Here is an 18,877-nt window from a genome sequence, read left to right as displayed (position 1 = left end):
TTCTTCCTTTCTTTACCCAATAAAGATCATTAAACTGGACGAAGTATGAAGATACAGTATTGTTCAGTACCCGCAGCAATAGTGTAATTTTGGTAATAAGGTGAAGGTAGTTCACAATGCAAATTACCTTAGTTTCTACCACTGCCTCTGTGCAAGCCTGCAACATGGCTAAATGATAAGCAAAAACTAAGAACTTCAGTTTTTTGTTTTCCAGCATCATTTTGATGTAGTCCTTCACTGCTCCTGCCTAAAACAGAAACACATTTAAGTTTGCTTAGCATTAATGCAATACAGATGAATATCACAATAACATGTTAATCTAATTCCATAAACCTACCCAAAACCGGCAAATGTTTACATAAGTAGACATTAAAATGCCATTTAATCAAATAAAGCATTCAAATCAAATTTTTAAACAAAGTTAGTTGATTCACAATCAGAACACTATGAACAAGTATTTTAGATTCCACATCATAACTTAATGTGCAGAAACAATTCAACTGTGCTATATTTAAGTCAAGTAATTAGTTTAAATATCTTGATTTTTTAAAATGGACTGTCCAATATCAATGGCAATCCATAAATAAGTAAATATAATTTCCATACAATTAAACATTAAATACATAACAAGCCATATCACAAGAATGACATGAAGAGATACACTTAAGAATACCACATGTATCCAAACAATCACCAATACAATTTAGACATTTAGTCTTACATCTAATTAAAGAGATCAATAAATTTGGTTACAATTGAAGTTCAGAAGCAATTGAAATGCTTCTGAAATGGTACCAGTTTTATCAATAATCCATTTCTAAATTAGCTAAGTATGTTAAATTTTTAGCAATGCTAGTTAACTTATTAAAGCTTCAATATCTACATGATACAGTAAAAATATCACTGCACCCTGAAGCTTTAATAAATGGAATACAGTTGATCAAATGAATGTATAATGAAAATTTTATAGTTTTGGATAAGGAACGAAACATTGTGCATTTCTTGTCTAAACTGTTTTGTGAAATTATAAGCCTTACAAAGAGAGTCTTTTTTCATACAGCAAATTGTTAATTCATTAAGGGGTGATGAAGAAGTATTCAATAATAGTTTAGCAAAAGAAATTAGATAAATGCTTAAGAAGGGAAAAAAAAGTTACAGGGTTATGTGCAAAGAACTGTCACGTGGAAGCAGTTAGATAATTCTTCAGAAGAGCAAGCACATTTATGATAATCTAGGTCAACACCTGAATGTAGTATTAAGATGGGTACCATGTTCAGAGCTGTATTAGGATGGTATTTTCTATCAACTTGTTCAAATAGATACAAAGGATGTCATTACACTACCTGCCAGAGGAAGTGGTTGAGGCAGATACAATGGTATCCAAGAAGCACTTGGATAGGTACATGCAGAGGTGGGGCTTAGATGCATATGGGCTGAACACAGGAAATTGGGACTAGATGGGTGGGCACTGTGGTCAGCATGGCCTCATTGGGCCGAAGGGCCTGTATCCATGTTGTATTGCTCTATGGCTCCCTGAAGTGTCCTGTTCAAAGTTTACCTTCAAGTAATACCAGCAAAAGCAGGTGGGCGGGTGGGTGGGGGCATGCGGTGGAGGGGTAGGGGTGCGCGGTGGGGAGAGAGGGGGGCGCGCACGGTGGAGGGGGGAAGGGGGTGTGGGGTGGAGATAGGGGAGAGGGAGAGAGAGGGGGAGAGAGGATAAAATTAAGTAGAATTAACTGATTGCTCATCTACCTTTGCAATAGCAGTTTGTTTATACATGTGAGTGATGAGCCCCATGACTTCTGGAAAGGAGTTATCGGTCTCTGCAGGTCTTGAATGCAGATCTCTCATTAATTTTTCCCACTCTTCAATACTGTCATTCATTTCCTACGTGGGCAGAAAGAATAATGTTTTGAATGAGAACAGATAGCACAATTAATGGATCTGTGAAGTATGCCCCAGTTTCATCCAGCATGGCTGGAGAAACAGGAACAGGAAAATTCCCAGAGTTATAAGACTGTTCCTGCAAAAAAAATGTCAATGCTGGTTAGGTCAGTCACATGCTCTGTTCAATTATAGAAACTTATGACAGGCTGGGGGCAAAGATAAAAATTCTTTACTCTGGAGTTATAAATCAAGGACCAAGAATGTTTCAAGGAGAACTTATTAAATATTTAGAAAGTCCAGGAACCAGACCGCAGTAAATACATTTGTGTCACAGAGCACAAATTTAGGACAGCCTGATGGAAGAAAATGAACAGCTTTGAGTATTATCCCAATACCAAATCTAAAGGTATTTTGGAATATAGCTATTTAATGAATCATTTACTATTATACCTTCTGTCCACTTCAGTGATTTACATTACTTCTATGCTATTAGGGAAAATAAATCAAAGTATTTTGACATGAACACACCTGGATGCATTGAGATAGAAAAATTCTAATGTTAAGAACTTATTTTTTTAAAGTTTCATTTTATATGTAAAGTCAAATGTAGTAATATGAAATAGTCTTGAGATCAGAAATATTAAAAAAGGGTGGAACATATTACAACTAGAAATGCATGCTTCTCACAGGCAAAGATCTTTAATAAAATTCAAGCTTGTAGAAAGTGTGAAATTTATCAAAATCTCAAAGAATTTGTAAAGCACCATGAAATCAATTCCCAATTTCAGAAAATGTAAATCCATTCTATGCAAGGGAAAAATATCTAATAGCATTATGAAATACAAGATGATTTGCTGCAGCATTGCAAACGAGCTGTGAAGTGACATTATGTCCTGGAAGAACCATTTTTTTTCCCCACTGTCAAAGGAGTTTCACCGAGTAGGTTAATGCATTGAAGGATATTCAAGACATAGCACGACAAGGGAAAGGTTGAAGCTCAAGTCTGGAATGGGTTGAGAGAAGACAAAAGGTGATGCAAGACTTTGCAGAACAAGATGTGCTTCCAGAACAAGAGTAAGCCAGGGCGCAAACCAGAGCATAAGAATGAGAGATCACGTGCTAAATGTAAATAAAGTCGAACAGATATACCATAGAACCATACAGCACAAAACAGGCCCTTTGGCCCACCATGTTGTGCCATCCATCAAACCACCCTCACACTATCTAACCCTTTCCTCCCGCATATCCCTCTATCTCACATTCCTCCATGTGCCTATCCAACAAACTCTTGAACCTGTCTAACGTATCAGCCTCCACCACCACCCCAGGTAGTGCATTCCATGCACCAACCACTCTCTGGATGAAAAACCTCCCCCTGACATCTCCCCTGAACCTCCCACCCATAACCTTAAAGCCATGCCCTCTCGTCTTGAGCATTGGTGCCCTGGGAGGGAGGCGCTGGCTGTCTACTCTATCTATTCCTCTCAATATTTTATATACCTCTATCATGTCTATCAGAGAGCCAGAGAGAGATTTAAAACACAGAAAATTTTAAAACGTTAATTGTCCAATTTTAATGAATCCAGTTGATAGCATTGAGAATTTTTTATGGTATTCAATGCTTTCGATTTTAAAATCTCATTGCACACCTTTAAATCCATGATCGCAGTAAAATACATGAGGTTACTTAGCAACTCAGCACAGCATCAGTCCCAAGGGACTTGACATACTGGCAATACATTCCCTACTTTGTTTGGAACCAGAGCAAAAAAATGATAAATTTTCAAAATGTTAGCTGGAGAAGTTAAAAATTTATTTTCAAATTAGACATTCACAGATGACTTCCATTGCACAAAACTCTCACCTTAGCAGCATCCTTTGACAAATCAAATGGGATTTGTTGCCGAATCTTTGGAGGCAGCTGGGTCAGAACTTCATCCTTCATTCTTCGGATCATTATGTTGCTCAAACGTTGGTGAAGTTCGTCTAAGTTGGAGGCTCCTTTATAATCCCACAGAGCTTTTTTGCCAAAATATCTGCTTTGCATTCCAGTTGAAATAGCATGAAGTTTTCTCATTTTTACACAGCAAACAAAATAACTTGGGACACGTTATTTACAAACACAGGCAGGCACATAATATTTATACACCTACTCTTAAAAATTGAACGCAAAAAGGATAGGACATAGAGGAGTAGGGCCTTTTAAAGACAAAAATGGAACTTGCACATGGATATGGAGGACAATGGTCAAGGTATTAATTAAGTAGTTTGCATCAATTTTCACCAGGGAAGAAAGTGCCTCCATAGTAATAGTGAAGGAGGAGATGGCTGAGACATAGTGGGTAGCACAGTGGTACAGCCACTAGAGCTGTTGCTGCTTAGCTCCAGTGACCTGGGTTTAATCCTGATCTCCAGTGCTGTCAGTGTGTGATTTATATGTTCTCCCTATGACTGCACGTTTCCTCCATGTGCTCTGGTTTCCTCCCACATTCCAAAAATTGTTCCTTGTACGTAAATGAATGGTAGAATCTGAGGGGCAGGGGTGGGTGGTAATTGATGGGAATGTAGGAAGAATAAAATATGTCAGGGTAAGTTTAATGGAAAAATGGGTGCGTGATGGTCGGCTCAGACTTGCTGGGCCAAAGGGCCAGTTTCTATGCTGCATGTCTCTATGCCTCTATCACTAGATATATTAAAAATTGAAAGCATGGTGGCATTGACTGATGCATCTCCAGGATAGGATGGGATGCATCCAGTAATTTTGAGAAATACGGGAGGAAATTACAGAGTCACTGATTATAATCTTCCAATGATCTCTGGAAATAGGGCTGGTGCGAGAAGAATAGAGAAAAGCAAACGTTACTCCCTTGTTCAAAAATACAAGGAAGGATAAGCCTAGCAACTACAGTTTAACCTTGGTGTTGGGACAGCTTCATGAAATATTGATCCATGACATGATGAATAGTCACTTGAAGGAAAATAGATTAACTAAGGCAAGTCAGCACAGATTTGAGAAGGGAAAATCTTGTTTAAGTAAAATGATGGAATTTTTGATGAGGTAACAGATGAACTTGATGAGGGTAGTGCACATAAACAGGTCCTTTGGTCCACCATGTCCAAGTCAAACATCAAGTAGCCATCTATATTCAGCCCATTCAGAAGCAATTGGTCCATAGACATCTATACCTTGGCAATTTAAGTGCTCCAAAGACTTAAATTTGCCTCCAACCCTCCCCAAGTGGTGGATTCCAGATCCCAACCACATCTGGATAAAAACATTCTTCCTGAGATACCCACTAAGTCTCTTACCATGGACTTCCAGAAGGCCTTTGATAAGGTTCCACATAACAGGCTTATCACAAAAGTTGAAGCACAAGGCATAAAAGAGACATTGATACAAGGTAGGCTAAGTAACAAACAACAGTGCAGTTCACCCCTCTGTTGTTTGTTACTTAACTTAATTCATTTGCGCACTATCAATGTCCCTTTTATGCCGTGGTTGAGAAGTCTGGATGGCATGAACAGAGGGAGACTGTTCCATTGGGTGAAGTGATCGCAGACTAAAGGTCACAGTTATAACAGAGTTATAAAATAAAATTCAAGAGAATTAAGAGCAATAAGAAAAACTCTTCCACGCCGCATGGGCTTGGAATCTGGAATGCACTGGATACAGGTTCTATTGTCACTATAAAAAGGGAAATGGATAAATATACGGCAGAGAAAAATTTGCAAGGTAAAGAGCCGGAATTGGGCTAGGGAGTGGCTATGATAATGAGTGGGCATTAAGTGCTGAATGACTTCCTTCAGTGCTGTAACCATTCTATAATTCCATTGTTAAACATTGACTGCTTTTAGTAACTAGAACTTCACTTCAAAAGCTACTGAAAAATCACATTAGTTACATGAACATCACCAAGGACGTCACCTTGATGGAAGAATTCACCAAACTTCAGAATTCAAATATCAATGATCTTTGAAAAAATAAGAGTACTCTCTCTAACATGCTTGCTCAATTTTACTTAAGGCAGACCTTTTTGTGTCTCAGCTCATTGGTTTGACACCAGCAATCCACCAAAGTACTAAATCACAATGTGACGCCTTTTTCAGAATAAGAATGGAATAATTATATTGCACTGATCTACAGTCCTGTATTATCATACAAGTCATCTTACTTAAATGTTAATCATCCACTTTGCCGTGAAAACAAAGACTATTTATTCAGAAGAAATATCATGCATCTGAAATATTATTTGTTTCTCCCTCTATTGATGCTAACTGACCTGCTGAGTCAGTATTTTTGTTTTTAATTTGATTCATTACTGGATATCAAGAATAGACCATTATCACAAAATATGAATAGGAAATTAGCCCTTTTCTTAATCTATTAATAAATTAAATGTTGTATGAGATAATAAATCATGAAAGTAGCATGCCAGATTATTGAAAACAGAATGGCTTAGTTGAACATTTGTTCCGCATTAAGCATAATTTTGATATTTTAGTATCTAGTAGAACCAAGAGAAGATTTCAAAGAAGAGTTCTGATACAAAGTCATCATCTGTTTCTCTTTCACAAATGTTGTCCGACCTGCTGAATATTTCCTGTACTTTTATTATTTCAGATTCCATAGACATTTTCTAAATTAAAAAGTTTTGATGAATCAGAAATAATATTCTTAATTAGTTTTCTTACCTACGATGAGCATTGCAGTACCTTTTTGCATATTCAGTCCAAGTTCCAAATTTTCTTGGACACAGTGCATTAATCTGCATGAAAAGCTGGGGAAATATTTAAGCAAAATTAGCAAGGAGAGAAATGAACATAAACCTCCGCACACAAGACTTTCAAACTATCAGTGCTCTGATTGTGAATGATCAGTCACAACAAACATGCTTGATTGAACCGAAAATAGACAGGATCATATTATTTCTCAGGAACCTGGTTCAACACACGCAAACTAGATATAGATTTCTATCCTTTCCCATCTAGATTAATGGGAGAAAGGAAAACTTAAGTTGAAAAAAATTTTGAATAAATTGGATATGAAGGCAATTTAAGGGAAATTATTTCCTTTCCTGTGCCCCATGTACAGTACAATGTGAAGCCAACATGCAAGTGTCCTTCAAGACTGGATAAGAGCACTTTTTTTTGAAATGAGATATTTCAGAGAGAAATGGACAAAATCTCGCTTTAAAGCAAGTGAAAGGATTATGGTTTGTGTGCAAGAAAAGGGATTAACAAGGGATATAGGGGATGCTCCAAGCCAAATGGTTCCAGACTGTATAAAGTTCTTTTTTCACTGTGGCATTGCATGAATGCACAGTTCAGCTTACTAAATTTATCCCACTTCACAAGGGAAGAAGCCCTCACAATTAAAATGAGCTCTTCCAGCCTGGCATTCAAATAATGGGGAGAAGGATTTGGCAGTCCTGACTGAGAAGGGGCTGGCCAACTTCCATCTTGATCCAATATTTAGTTCATGCTAACAGGCATGGTGTATTTATTAGTTAATCATACACATCTAAATAAAAGTATTATGACATTAAACTCACAGACAAATGCAGAGGACACAGGCAACAGTGACAAACTTCTTTAGTGCAAGGATTCAGCTTCATAAATAATCTCTTCACAATATCAGGAATGTCTCCATGATTTTTGACAGACCCAAAACTTCCCAAGCAAATATGAGAACTGAATCACTAGCTTTGTCGAGTCTAGATCCCAATATTAAAATCAAGCTTTTCCTGCTCAAGAGGAAACATTTTGTTTTTCCACTCAGTATTCCTTTGCACTTTGCGGAAGGAAGATAAATTCTCATTGTCGTGTTTTTGTTTATTAAAACCAGGATTTACAAGCTTGTCTATCTTCATAAAACTCAATCAAATCTTCATTATAAAAATCCAGGATTTGGTGGACAGATTGTTAAATGATGTGTTATTCCAATAACCGCACACTTCATTATGTCACATCAAAACAAAATTTTGTGCAGTAAATTGCTTTCATCATACTTTGTCTGTGCAATGGTGGTACATCATACAAGTGAGAAACTGCTTTGTTCAGGCACTCATGGCTAAGACTCAAATATAATCAGAATATTCTTAGTATAGGAGTTGTGACAATTGCAGTCTGCGACATGCCTCAGACAAGTATTTCATCCATAACCTTCAGTTTCACTTAAAAACAGATTTGATCAATCGTCCAGCTCCAGTCCCAAGGGAGCCTCAGTGACTAAATCTTGCTCTTATTCCTTATGTTCCAGCAAGGTATATTTGGTTTTACGTAACTGTTGTACTTATCACCCATGACAAATCTTAAAGTTGTAATTCAGGAAGTATCTCTGCATGTGTTCATGCCTGTCTGTCGACATGCCCGCAACTGTGCCTCTGTGTATGTCTGATATGTGGTACAACTGCTGAACTGAAAGGATCAGGTTTGGGATATATGCAGCTAGCTTGCAAATGTATCAGAGGGACCAAGGAAACTAGACACACAATGCAAGTACATTCCAATATTTTAAATCAACGTATTTATAAAAATAACATAACATTTTTGAACCTGATCATTCTTACTATTGACATCACAAATAAAGTGGCTGTGCTTTCCCTTTATTGTGCATTAAATGTCTTAGAAATAGAGCAGGCATTACAATTAGATAACAATAGATGTCTTGGGAACCTGTCCCTGTCAGTTATTATTAAAAATTTTTTACTGTGCTGAAAATTTCATTTCAGGCTCACCATGTATACCAATGATTGCAGTGGAAATGTATGATCAGGCCATTGATTTGTGGTATTCACAGATAACAGAAAATAAGATCTAAGATGCAACTAAAATAATTTTTTAAAAATTAAATCAGTTAACATTGGGCTTAATAATAAATAGGTGGATAGATGGAATGAATATACAAGTGTTTTACAATTACTTAGTGGCAGTGATCAGAAACAGTTTTTTTTTATATTGTAGCAACTTTAAAATACATCATTTAGCAGCTTTAGTTTGTATCTCACAGAGGTGATTTGCTTTCAATGGACCTCAAGCATTTTATTTGTATTCTCCTTTAAGATGTTATCAAAATTGTAAAAAGGCTCACCTCTTCAGGGCGACTAAGTGCAGGAGTTCCAGTCAACAGGACTGCTCTAGCGGCTTTTTGTATAATAGGCACCAAAATTGTGCTTCGTGCTGCAATACGTGACTTTATGTAGTGAGATTCATCAACAATAACAACTTGAAAATTTTGATCATACAAAGCATCTATTAAGGTCTGTGCCTTTGTCATCAAAAGGCCATAACCAAGAATGGTAACCTTGCTGGCTGGAATTCTCCTGCACAAGATAAAAATAATTGTGGTTATAGATCAAAACATTTTTATGGACAGCAGCATTTTAAAATACATTTGTATAGAGTTAACCATGGAAAAGTTATTTACCCAAGGTTAAAAGTTATTCTGTAGAATTAGATTTGTCACTCTTCAGTAACGTGTAAAGAAGTCAATGTTACAGGATTTCATTCCATATTCCACCATTCAGGAGATAGTTGGAGTTCATGTACTACAATTCCAAATGACTTCATTTCTCCCCTCCAAAGAGGTTATTTGCAAATTTATAAAGAAAATTAAATATGTAGTGCTTCACGTGTTTTACAACTTATCCCACGCATTAATAATAATGAGTTGTGAATGACAAGTTAAGGACATCCACTGATAAATCGCTCTTCATTTAGACAATAACAAGTTCTTCTAGGTCTTATTTAAAAGGAATGCTCGAGGTTACAGTACAGGTAAGGACCATATTATGGCCAACATTCTAGACAGAGAGGCCACCAATAGTTGAGAGCAACTCCAAACTCCACCAACAAAGAGATAAAGGAGTAGGCCATTCAGCTCCTGAAATTTTTTGTTATTCACTTAATCAACAGCTGATGTACATCAGAAACAATTCATCCTCAAGAACAGTGTTCAAATATATCTGTTATAAAATACCCAGAGCTGCTGTAGCACAGCTCCAGTGAATCGGGAGTGATCCTGACTTTGGGCAAGGTGTGTGGAATTTGCATATTCTCATATGATGGTGTGAGTTCTCAAAGACATTATGGTAGGTTAATTGGCTACTGTAAATTACCTGTAGTGGGTGGCAGGAGAATCAGGGAGGAGCTGATGGGTATGTGAAAGAGAATGGGTTTCAGGGAGGTAAGTAGGGGAAATCAGACTGATTGTTCTGCTCTGATAGCTCCCATATGCTTGCTGGGCCAAATAGCATCCTTCTATGTTGTAAGAAAATATAGAAATATGAAATAATTTGGGGAGACTGACTGAGGTATATCACAAGGGAGCATCTGAGACATTAAAACAATACATTTTGCAGTCCCTGTGCTAAATGATACATCTTAAAAACATTCCCTTTTTAGCTCTTTTACAGCAAAATCTCAGAAAAGGTACAGCATGTAAGGAGGGCATTTGGCCTGCTGAGTTCACAGTGGTTCTATGCAAGAGTAATCTAGCTAGACTTCTGTACCATGTTCTCTTCTGCTTTCTCTCAAGAGCCTTGCAATTTCCCACCCCACTCCCCCCAATTCAGGTTCTTATTTAACTCCCTTTTTGAGTGCTACCATTAAGTCTTCCTCTACTGCTACCCTTGGCATTTCAAGCCCCTGAACACACACTGTAAAAAAAAAAGTCACTTTTGGTTCTTTTGCCAATCACCTTCACTCTGTGTTCCCTGGTTCTTGACCCTTACACCTATAGGAACAGTTTATCAGTTAATAGATAACAGTTTACGTCAACTACTGTCTATGCCCTTCATAATTTTATATATATTTATCAGATCTCTTCATAACCTCTTCTGTTCCAAGGAGAACAACTTCAGCACCTCCCGTCTATCCCCATAACTGAAGTCTCTTGTTCCTGGCAATATTTTGGCAAATCTTTTCCTTACCCTCTCTATGGCCTCCACATCTCACCAAAAGTGTGGTGCCCAAAACTGGGCACAATACTCCAAATGTGGTCAGTGTTTATTGAAGATTGATCATGACTTCCCTGCACTTGTACTCTTTACCTCCATATATAAAGCCCAGGATCCTTTGTACTTTTGTAACCACTTCTCCATCTGCCTTAAAACTTTAAACAAACTACATCATATCCCCCCCCAAAGATTTCTCTGTTCTTATACATCTAGAATTATTCCATCAAACCTACAGCTTCTCCAAAGTGCCCTCATGGCAGTTAATACAGATTCCCTAAACAATAGTGAAGTTCTAGTCATGACACCATAGGAAGTATACAATAGCATTGGAGAAGCTGCATGGGAGATTTTGGAGGATGCTGCCAGGGATGAAACTCCCACCACTGTAAGTAAAAGGTATGCAGCTAAGCACTTGAAGAGCCATAGCATACAGGGTTATGGACTTAGAGCTGGAAAGTGGGATTAACCCAAAACGTACCATTTCTTTTACCAGCAGTGCACAATGAGCTGAACTGTGCTGTAAATATCTGAGATTCAATGAACTTTCTATTTTTAAACAAACTATAAACGGATACCTTAATTTGCATCAAGTGAATGTGACTAAACCATTATCTAATCTGAAGAAACAGAAACATAGGTGTATTGAGATATGCTTGTAAAAACAGAATATTAATTAAAATATTTTAAATATTAAGAAAACTTCAAATGAAAACATAATGGTAGGGCTAAAATACCCATCCTTCGGGTTGGCTAACAATATCAAGTACTGCAAATGAATTAGTATAAAAATTATCCTTTCTTTATTCTCCACAAGGTAGCCAGATGATTTAACAAGGGCTGATCATGCTTGACCAACCAGTCTGGCAAACTTTGAAGATGAGGCATCTTAAAGGCCATTGCAAAGCTCTACATTCTGTATCTAGACCACAAGAAAGCATTCTATGAATGTCTATACTGAGAACAGATACACAAGTTTAATAAGGTGGATTTCTTAACTTATGGACACAAAAGACTTTTGTATTCCACCCAATTTTTTAAAACCAATCATGCCTGTGGTGGGTTTCTTTGAGATTCCATTAATTTATTCTCCCTCATTTTATCTTAGCTCTTCCCTTAGATTTTAAACACTCTGTTGGACCGTCTAATATTAGCTGGACATATAATGTAAATGGCAGAGATCTTAGAAACATAGATGTACAGAGTGACTTTGGGGTGCAAGTTCATAGCTTCCAGAAAATGGCGACACAATGAATAGGGCAATGAAGAAGCTTGTTTGCCTTCATAGGCAAGGACATTGAGTATAAGAGTTGAGATGTCATGTGGCAGCTGTACAAGACATTGGTTAGTTCGACCACGCTGGAAATAGTGTGCGCAGTTCTGGACACCACAGTACAGGACGAATGTGGCAGCATATGAAATAGTACTGAAGATATTTACAAGGATGTTGCCTGAAATGGAGGAATTTAGTTACAAGGAGAGTGTTACGAGGTAGGCTGGGATTGTTCTGACTGAAGCACAGGAGGCTGAGGGGTGATCTTAGAGTCTGATAAAATTATGAGGGGCTTAGAGGGTAGAGAGTCAGTCTTTTTCCAAAGGCAAGGGCATCTAAAACTACAAAGCTAAAACTTCACACAGAGGGTGGTGGATATATGGAACAGTTTGCCAGAAGGGATGGTGGGGACAGGTACAATCATAGCATTTAAAAAGCATTACAACAGATACATGGATAGGAAAGGAATAGAAGGATATGTTCCAAATGCAGGAAAATGGGATTGGTGTAGATAGGCAGCTCAGCTGGCATGGACAAGATGGGCCAAAGGGCCTGTTTCCGTGCTGTACGAATCTATCCAATCTCAATATGGATTTTTCTGTGCAATGAATCATCTCAAATTCCCCAGTGTTTTATCAGTCCTAATAAATCTCTCCTCCATTCTGGAATTCTCAATGGAGTGAAAAATTCAAAAGCCAGTTAAATAAATATGCAAATTTCAACAAGAGAAATTGAATGGCCTCCCTCACCTATTGCAAATGGTGTTATTTTCCAACATCAAAATAATATCTTTTCAAATCTACACATTATAGATGTGACAGCATCAAACATTCCACTAGACAAGCATTTAAGTAGATCTGCAAATATCAAAAGATAATATTGAGGCTTAGGGGAAACAGATTGTTGAGTCTGGGAATATTCAGTATATTCGGCAGGCTTTCGAAATCCAGTTTATAAAACATCAGGGTGCTTATGACTTGACTTCGTAATCTTGCAGTACTTGCAGACAACATGAAAATTGTTGTGGGTAGTGAAGAAGTTCCTCAAAGTATACAGCAGGATATAGCTCAGTTGGAAATTTGGGCAGAGAAATGGCAGATAAAAATTAATCCAGACGAATGTGAGGTGTTGTATTTTGGGAGGTCAAATACAAGAGGGAAGTATACAGTAAATTGCAGGACCCTGAGGAACATTGATGTTCAGAGGGATCTTGGGGTGCTGGACTGTAGTTCCCTGAAAGTGGCAACACGAGTAGATAAGGTGGTAAAAGCAGTGTACAGTATGCTGGCCTTTATCGGTCAGGGCATTGAGTACAAAAGTCTGAAAGACATGTTGCAGCTATATAAAACTTTGAGGATCATGTGCAGTTCTGGTTGTCACTTTACAGGTAGGATGTGGAGGCTTTGGAGAGGGTGCAGAAGAGGATCTCTAGGATGTTGCCTGGATTGGAGAGAGCCAAGTGAGGGAAGCTGCAAGGAAAGCTTGGAGAAACTTGGACTGTTTTCTCAGGACTGTCGGAGGCTAATGGGTGACCTGATGGAAGTATACAAGATTATGAGAGGCAGTGATAGGGTAGATAGTCAGAGTCTTTTTCCCCAGGGTGGAAACGTCAAATATTAGAGGGAATAGGTTGAAGGTGCAAGGGGGAAGTTCAAAGGAGATTTGGAAGGCAAATTTTTTTTTTACATATACACAGAGCGGAAGGTACCTGGAATGCGTTGCTGGGGAGATGATAGAAGCAGATACAAAAGCAGTGTTTAAGAGGCATTTCAACAAACACATAAACAGGTAGGGAATAGAAAGATAGGGACAATGTGCAGGCAGATGGCATTAAATTAGACTGGCATCTTGGCCAGTGTTGACATGGTGGGCTGAAGGGCTTATTCTGTGCTCTACTGTTCTTTGTTCTACCTTCCAATCACCACACTGCTGAATTCTGCAGACGCAAATTCCTTCATTCTGTTTGCATTTTTTGCGACTTTCTGCATGTTTTTGTGATCCATCAGCATTTGCAATAGGTAATTCTTGAATAAGGAAGGTAGAAGCACTGGGATAAGATGTAATTGTTAATTATAAAGCTTTTGGTATTACACTCATCATCAGTGCCTCTCATAAAGCCCTTGTGAGAAAAGTTAAAGATCAAGCAGTTTTCATTATTTCTTTGAGACTTGAAAATATTCTACCATGATTGTTTACATTTATCTTGATGGTAAGGAAATAGTTATATTTTGGATACACCATATTTTGATTGGCACAATTTATGCTATTGAGAATAAAGACATCTACAGCCCACTGCCTATAGTTTAAAAATACTCATTTCAACCAATAGCATGTCCTGATGTTGTTTATCAAATGTGGTGAAAGCTTATTCCTTCAAGAAACCTTACATAAGCTGTGAAAATGTTTATTTTTAAGACGAGTCATTCTGCAAATAAAAAAGGGACCTAGCGTGGGGTGTGGGAATGAGAGGAGGAAAAAAAGAAGATATTTCTATGTAAAATTTTAAGACAAGTGCAAGTTATATTTTACTTGTATGTTGTCTGAAATGAGATATTTTAGGGACAGCACTAAAATTTTAAGCCTTAGTTTGAATTCCAGGTCAGCATTCAGAGCTGGCAGGATACAAAGCCTACAGTCCTGCTATTTTACTCAGGAACTACAATGGTCAAGTTTTCAGATTACTTTTGATTAGGTTACCCTTATAGATTAAGAAATATGCTCTATACCAAAAGACTAAAAATCACATGAGTTCCAATGCTTCAGTGAATAGCAAGGCTTCGGGAGTGTTGTAGAACAGAGGGACCTAGGTGTACAAGTACATGCTTCCCTGAAAGTGGTGTCACAGGTAGGTAGGGTGGTGAAGGTGGACTTTGGCATGCTGGCCTTCAGCAGTCAGGGCACAGAGTATAGAAGTTGGGATGTCATGTTGCAGTTGTACAAAACATTGGGAAGGCTGCATTTGGAATATTATGTTCAGTTTTGGTCATCCATCTATAGGAAAGATGCCATTACACTGGAAAGAGTGCAGAAAAAATTTACGAGGATGTTACCAGGACTTGAGGCTTTGAGTTATGGAGAGAGGTTGAGCAGGCTAGGACTTTATTACTTTATTCATTGGAGCATAGGAGAATGAGGAGTGATCTTATAGAGGTGTATAAAATCATGAGGGGCATAGGCAAGGTGAATGCACAGACTTTCTCTTCCCCACCCCCATGCTGGGGAATCAAAAACTAGAGGGCATAGGTTTATGGTGAGAGGGGAAAGAATTAATACCCCAGGGGCAACTTTTTCACCCACAGGGTGGTCTGTATATAAAATGAGTTGCCACGGGAAGTGGTTGAGGGAGGTACATTAACAACATTTAAAATACACTTAACAGGTACATGCATAGGAAAGAGTTAGAAGGATATGGGCCAAACACTGGCAAATGAGACTAGCTTATATGGGCATCTTGTCGATAGTTGGGGTTCGTTTCTGTGCTGTATGACTCTGACTCGCCCTGACTTTTACATTGCAAGTAGTAACAAAAAATGAAGTGCACCACAATTTAATTATCCTGAAAATGATCAAACATTTCAATGTTTACTACCTCAAAATCCTTCTGAACTTTTTCCCCAGCAGACCTTCAACAAAATCGTTTGCTCGTGTAATTGTTTTATTATTGTCATGTGTATCGAGATACCGTGAAAAGCTTTGTTTTGCACGCCATCCACACAGATCATTCCAAACATAAGTACATTGAGGCAGTACAAAAGGAAAAACAATAACAGTACACAGAATATATTGTTACAATTAGAGAAAAAGTGCAAGTCAGGTAGACAAATAAAGTGCAAGAGCCATGACGAGGTAGATTGAGAGATCGAGAGTTCATCTTTATTGTACAATTAGTCCATTCAAGAGGCTTACAACAGCGGGTTAGAAGCAGTCCTTGTTTCAAGCTTTGTATCTTCTGCTCAATGGAATGGGATGGGGGGGGGAGGGGGGTTGTGGTGGACTCAGAATGACAGGGGTGGGGGGGTCTTATATTACGTTGGCTGCTTTATTGAGGCAGCAGGAAGTGTAGACGGAGTCAATGGTGAGGAGGCTGGTGTTTGTGATAGATTCGGCTGTGTTCATAATTCTCTGCAATTTCTTGCATTCTTGGCCAGAGCAATTGCCATACCAAGCTGTGATGCATCCGGATAGATGCTAATGTGTGATCTTGGATGGTATCATAAATTTTCCTTCTGCAAAACTCTGCTCTTCAAAACACTTCACGCACGTCTTCCGCCTTGTAAGAAGATAAATCCTACTTATTTCTTAACAAGCAAGCTCATAAGAGATGACATTCACCAACTTTGGTCCTGTCACATACAGTCACAAACAGCAGTGACTGACAATAGCTTAAGTGTTTGCAACCATCTTCAGCCAGAAGTAATAAGTGAATCCCAGTTGTCTTTAAAATTTATTTTCTATCTGCCCCCATCATGACCTTTTCATGACCATCTAAGCCAATTTCCATTACACTTCTTACAATAGTATAAGTGGCAAATGAATGTCTTATCATCTTTTCTCACCTTCTCCACAATCATCATCACCCACTCCGTCTTCCTCAAATACTTTAGCTCTGCGTGCTATCAATGTCTAATTTTCACTGAAACCTGTTGCAATAAAGCCATACTACTCCCTCCAATCTCTATGCCAACACGTGTTCCTTTAGGCTTCACCCCCTCTTTTTTTTTACCTCTAAATGCTACGATTCAGAGACCACAAATATGGAGCCAATTTCTAACATACATAGCCTGTCTTCCCCCTTTTGACTTCTCTATCAATTTCAAGCCTAGAAAAAACACAGCAGAGGGAGGACACCAGCTGGCTCATTGTTCTTGGAAAAGTCAGCATTAACTCAATACAGCTAGTTCCATGCCTGACTCTTTCCTCCCTGCATTTTTATTTTTAACCTTTGTGCATTGCCTGGTTGCTTTTATGAAAGCAATCATTGGATTTGCTTCCACCAGTCTTATAGACGGTGCTTTACAGATCACAACCATCTCATGTGAATGTTTTTTTTCCTTTGTGTTGTCTTCAATTCTTTTGCCAATCCTTTAATCTGCTTCAAGTTGTCTTGATAGGTTGATACAGAACTACTACTTTACTTTCCAATAAACTAAACACTTCAGACCAACAAAATCCAAATTGATCCTCTCTAGCTGTTAAATGGTCAGTGTGCCTTTGGCCTTGACCAACCCATCTGTTATCTGAGTCAATGCATAAAATGAGGGGCAGACAAAACACAGCAGAGATTTCAGGAGTGATAGAAATGGTCTGTTATTAAAAGACCTGCTCATTGTAACATGGCTAACAACCTCAGTGAATCTTATTTATTGATCTTAAATTGATAAAACTCACCCTACATCACTTTTAGACTCAATTAGATTAATATCATCAGGATTGAGATCAGGGATCCATTTTTCTATTTCTTCTATCCAGGGATACTTAAGTGATGATGGAACAACGATCAGCACAGGCCATTCCTTTTTATACAAGTAGGATATTGCAATTGCTTGAATAGTTTTGCCCAGGCCCATCTGTGGGGGAAAAAAGTGCATAACCTTAGTTATTCTGTTCATAATTTGAATTTTCAAACTACTAATAGAAAATTAAGTGTCAGTTCACTTTCAGAGATATTGCAAATTAAGGATTTTCACAACCAGATATCCATTACTGAAATGGAGATGGCTGGAATTGACTTGCTTAATGGAATGGGCATTAGATGCCATCATCATAGAATTCACTCCTACGTGGACTATTTAATATTTACTTGCATAATATTTCAAAAATCAAGCAGCATTTTATTCTGCATGATTATTTTTTGAAAGCATTACTTTGATTTATTATGTATACTTTATTGACACGTACACATTTGAAAAAAAAAGGCCTTCATTTCAAGAGAAATTTTCAGTTTGCAAAATGAATGCTAATTTGTTATGGTAACTTTAACATAAAAGTTAAGCATCATATTTCTAAAATATTCACATTTGAATCTCAAATTTTAGTTCTGTGCACCTGTTATGGTTACATTGACAATGTAACAGTGGTGATAAATTTCCAAGTTAGCATGGTTTGTCATTTGGAGGATAACTTGTATGCACTACTCTTCCTATCTAATTTTTGCCTTTTCTCTTCTATGTGGATGAGGTAGCAGGTTTGACCGGTGCTGTTGCAGCAGTCTTAGTGAGTAACTGCAGTACATGGTATATGCTACAGCCATGATGGAGGAAATGAATGTGAAGGGTGGTGGATGAGCTCCCAATCAATTAGGTGACATTCTGCAAAACTGTGCAAAGCTTCATGTTGTTGGAACTGCAAGTGAAGAGTTCTCACATCACAACTTGACAAGGCTTGTACATTGTGGAAAGGTTTTTGGAAATCAAGAACTGTGCTGTTCGACACACAGCTTTTAATTTGGTCTTGAAGCCACAAAATAAACTTGTTACTAGCCCAGATAATGGTGACCCCCAGAAAGCTGACAGTGAGGTATGTGTAATATCACCCACAAATGGACCACAATAAGCAGAATAAAAGCAGGCTGCATATTTAACCCAACAAATGGTGACAACCAGGTTTATCTTCAGAGTACACACTTCTTTTACAACTCACTGAGGACTTTACTGGTAGTCTATTCAGACAGGCTCCACAGCTTCAGCCAAGATCAACTTCTGCTTTTGGGAAATAACTTGAGTCTATAATGGAATGCTTTGAAAATTTTCCATTGATCAAAGTG

General features: G+C 38.0%; 1 protein-coding gene across 5 annotated transcripts in view; it reads right to left on the bottom strand.

Annotated features, from left to right (window-relative positions):
- The window catches only part of zranb3 (zinc finger, RAN-binding domain containing 3), a 102,874-nt gene that overhangs the window by 49,812 nt on the left and 34,185 nt on the right, over positions 1-18,877 (bottom strand). For all 5 annotated transcript variants that reach the window (XM_052028316.1, XM_052028325.1, XM_052028336.1 and 2 more), the window contains exons 5-10: positions 17,503-17,681; positions 8,978-9,209; positions 6,580-6,665; positions 3,752-3,923; positions 1,753-1,887; positions 128-247 (exon numbers count right to left, since the gene is read on the bottom strand). In XM_052028316.1, coding sequence (XP_051884276.1) covers positions 128-247; positions 1,753-1,887; positions 3,752-3,923; positions 6,580-6,665; positions 8,978-9,209; positions 17,503-17,681 — 924 coding nt within the window. The remainder of the gene's footprint in view (positions 1-127; positions 248-1,752; positions 1,888-3,751; positions 3,924-6,579; positions 6,666-8,977; positions 9,210-17,502; positions 17,682-18,877) is intronic.

The sequence above is a fragment of the Pristis pectinata genome, chromosome 1, assembly GCF_009764475.1.
Source record: "Pristis pectinata isolate sPriPec2 chromosome 1, sPriPec2.1.pri, whole genome shotgun sequence".
In the NCBI taxonomy this organism is placed as follows: Eukaryota; Metazoa; Chordata; class Chondrichthyes; order Rhinopristiformes; family Pristidae; genus Pristis; species Pristis pectinata.
Note: the sequence above shows the minus strand (reverse complement) of the source record. Positions and strands in the feature narration are given on the sequence as shown.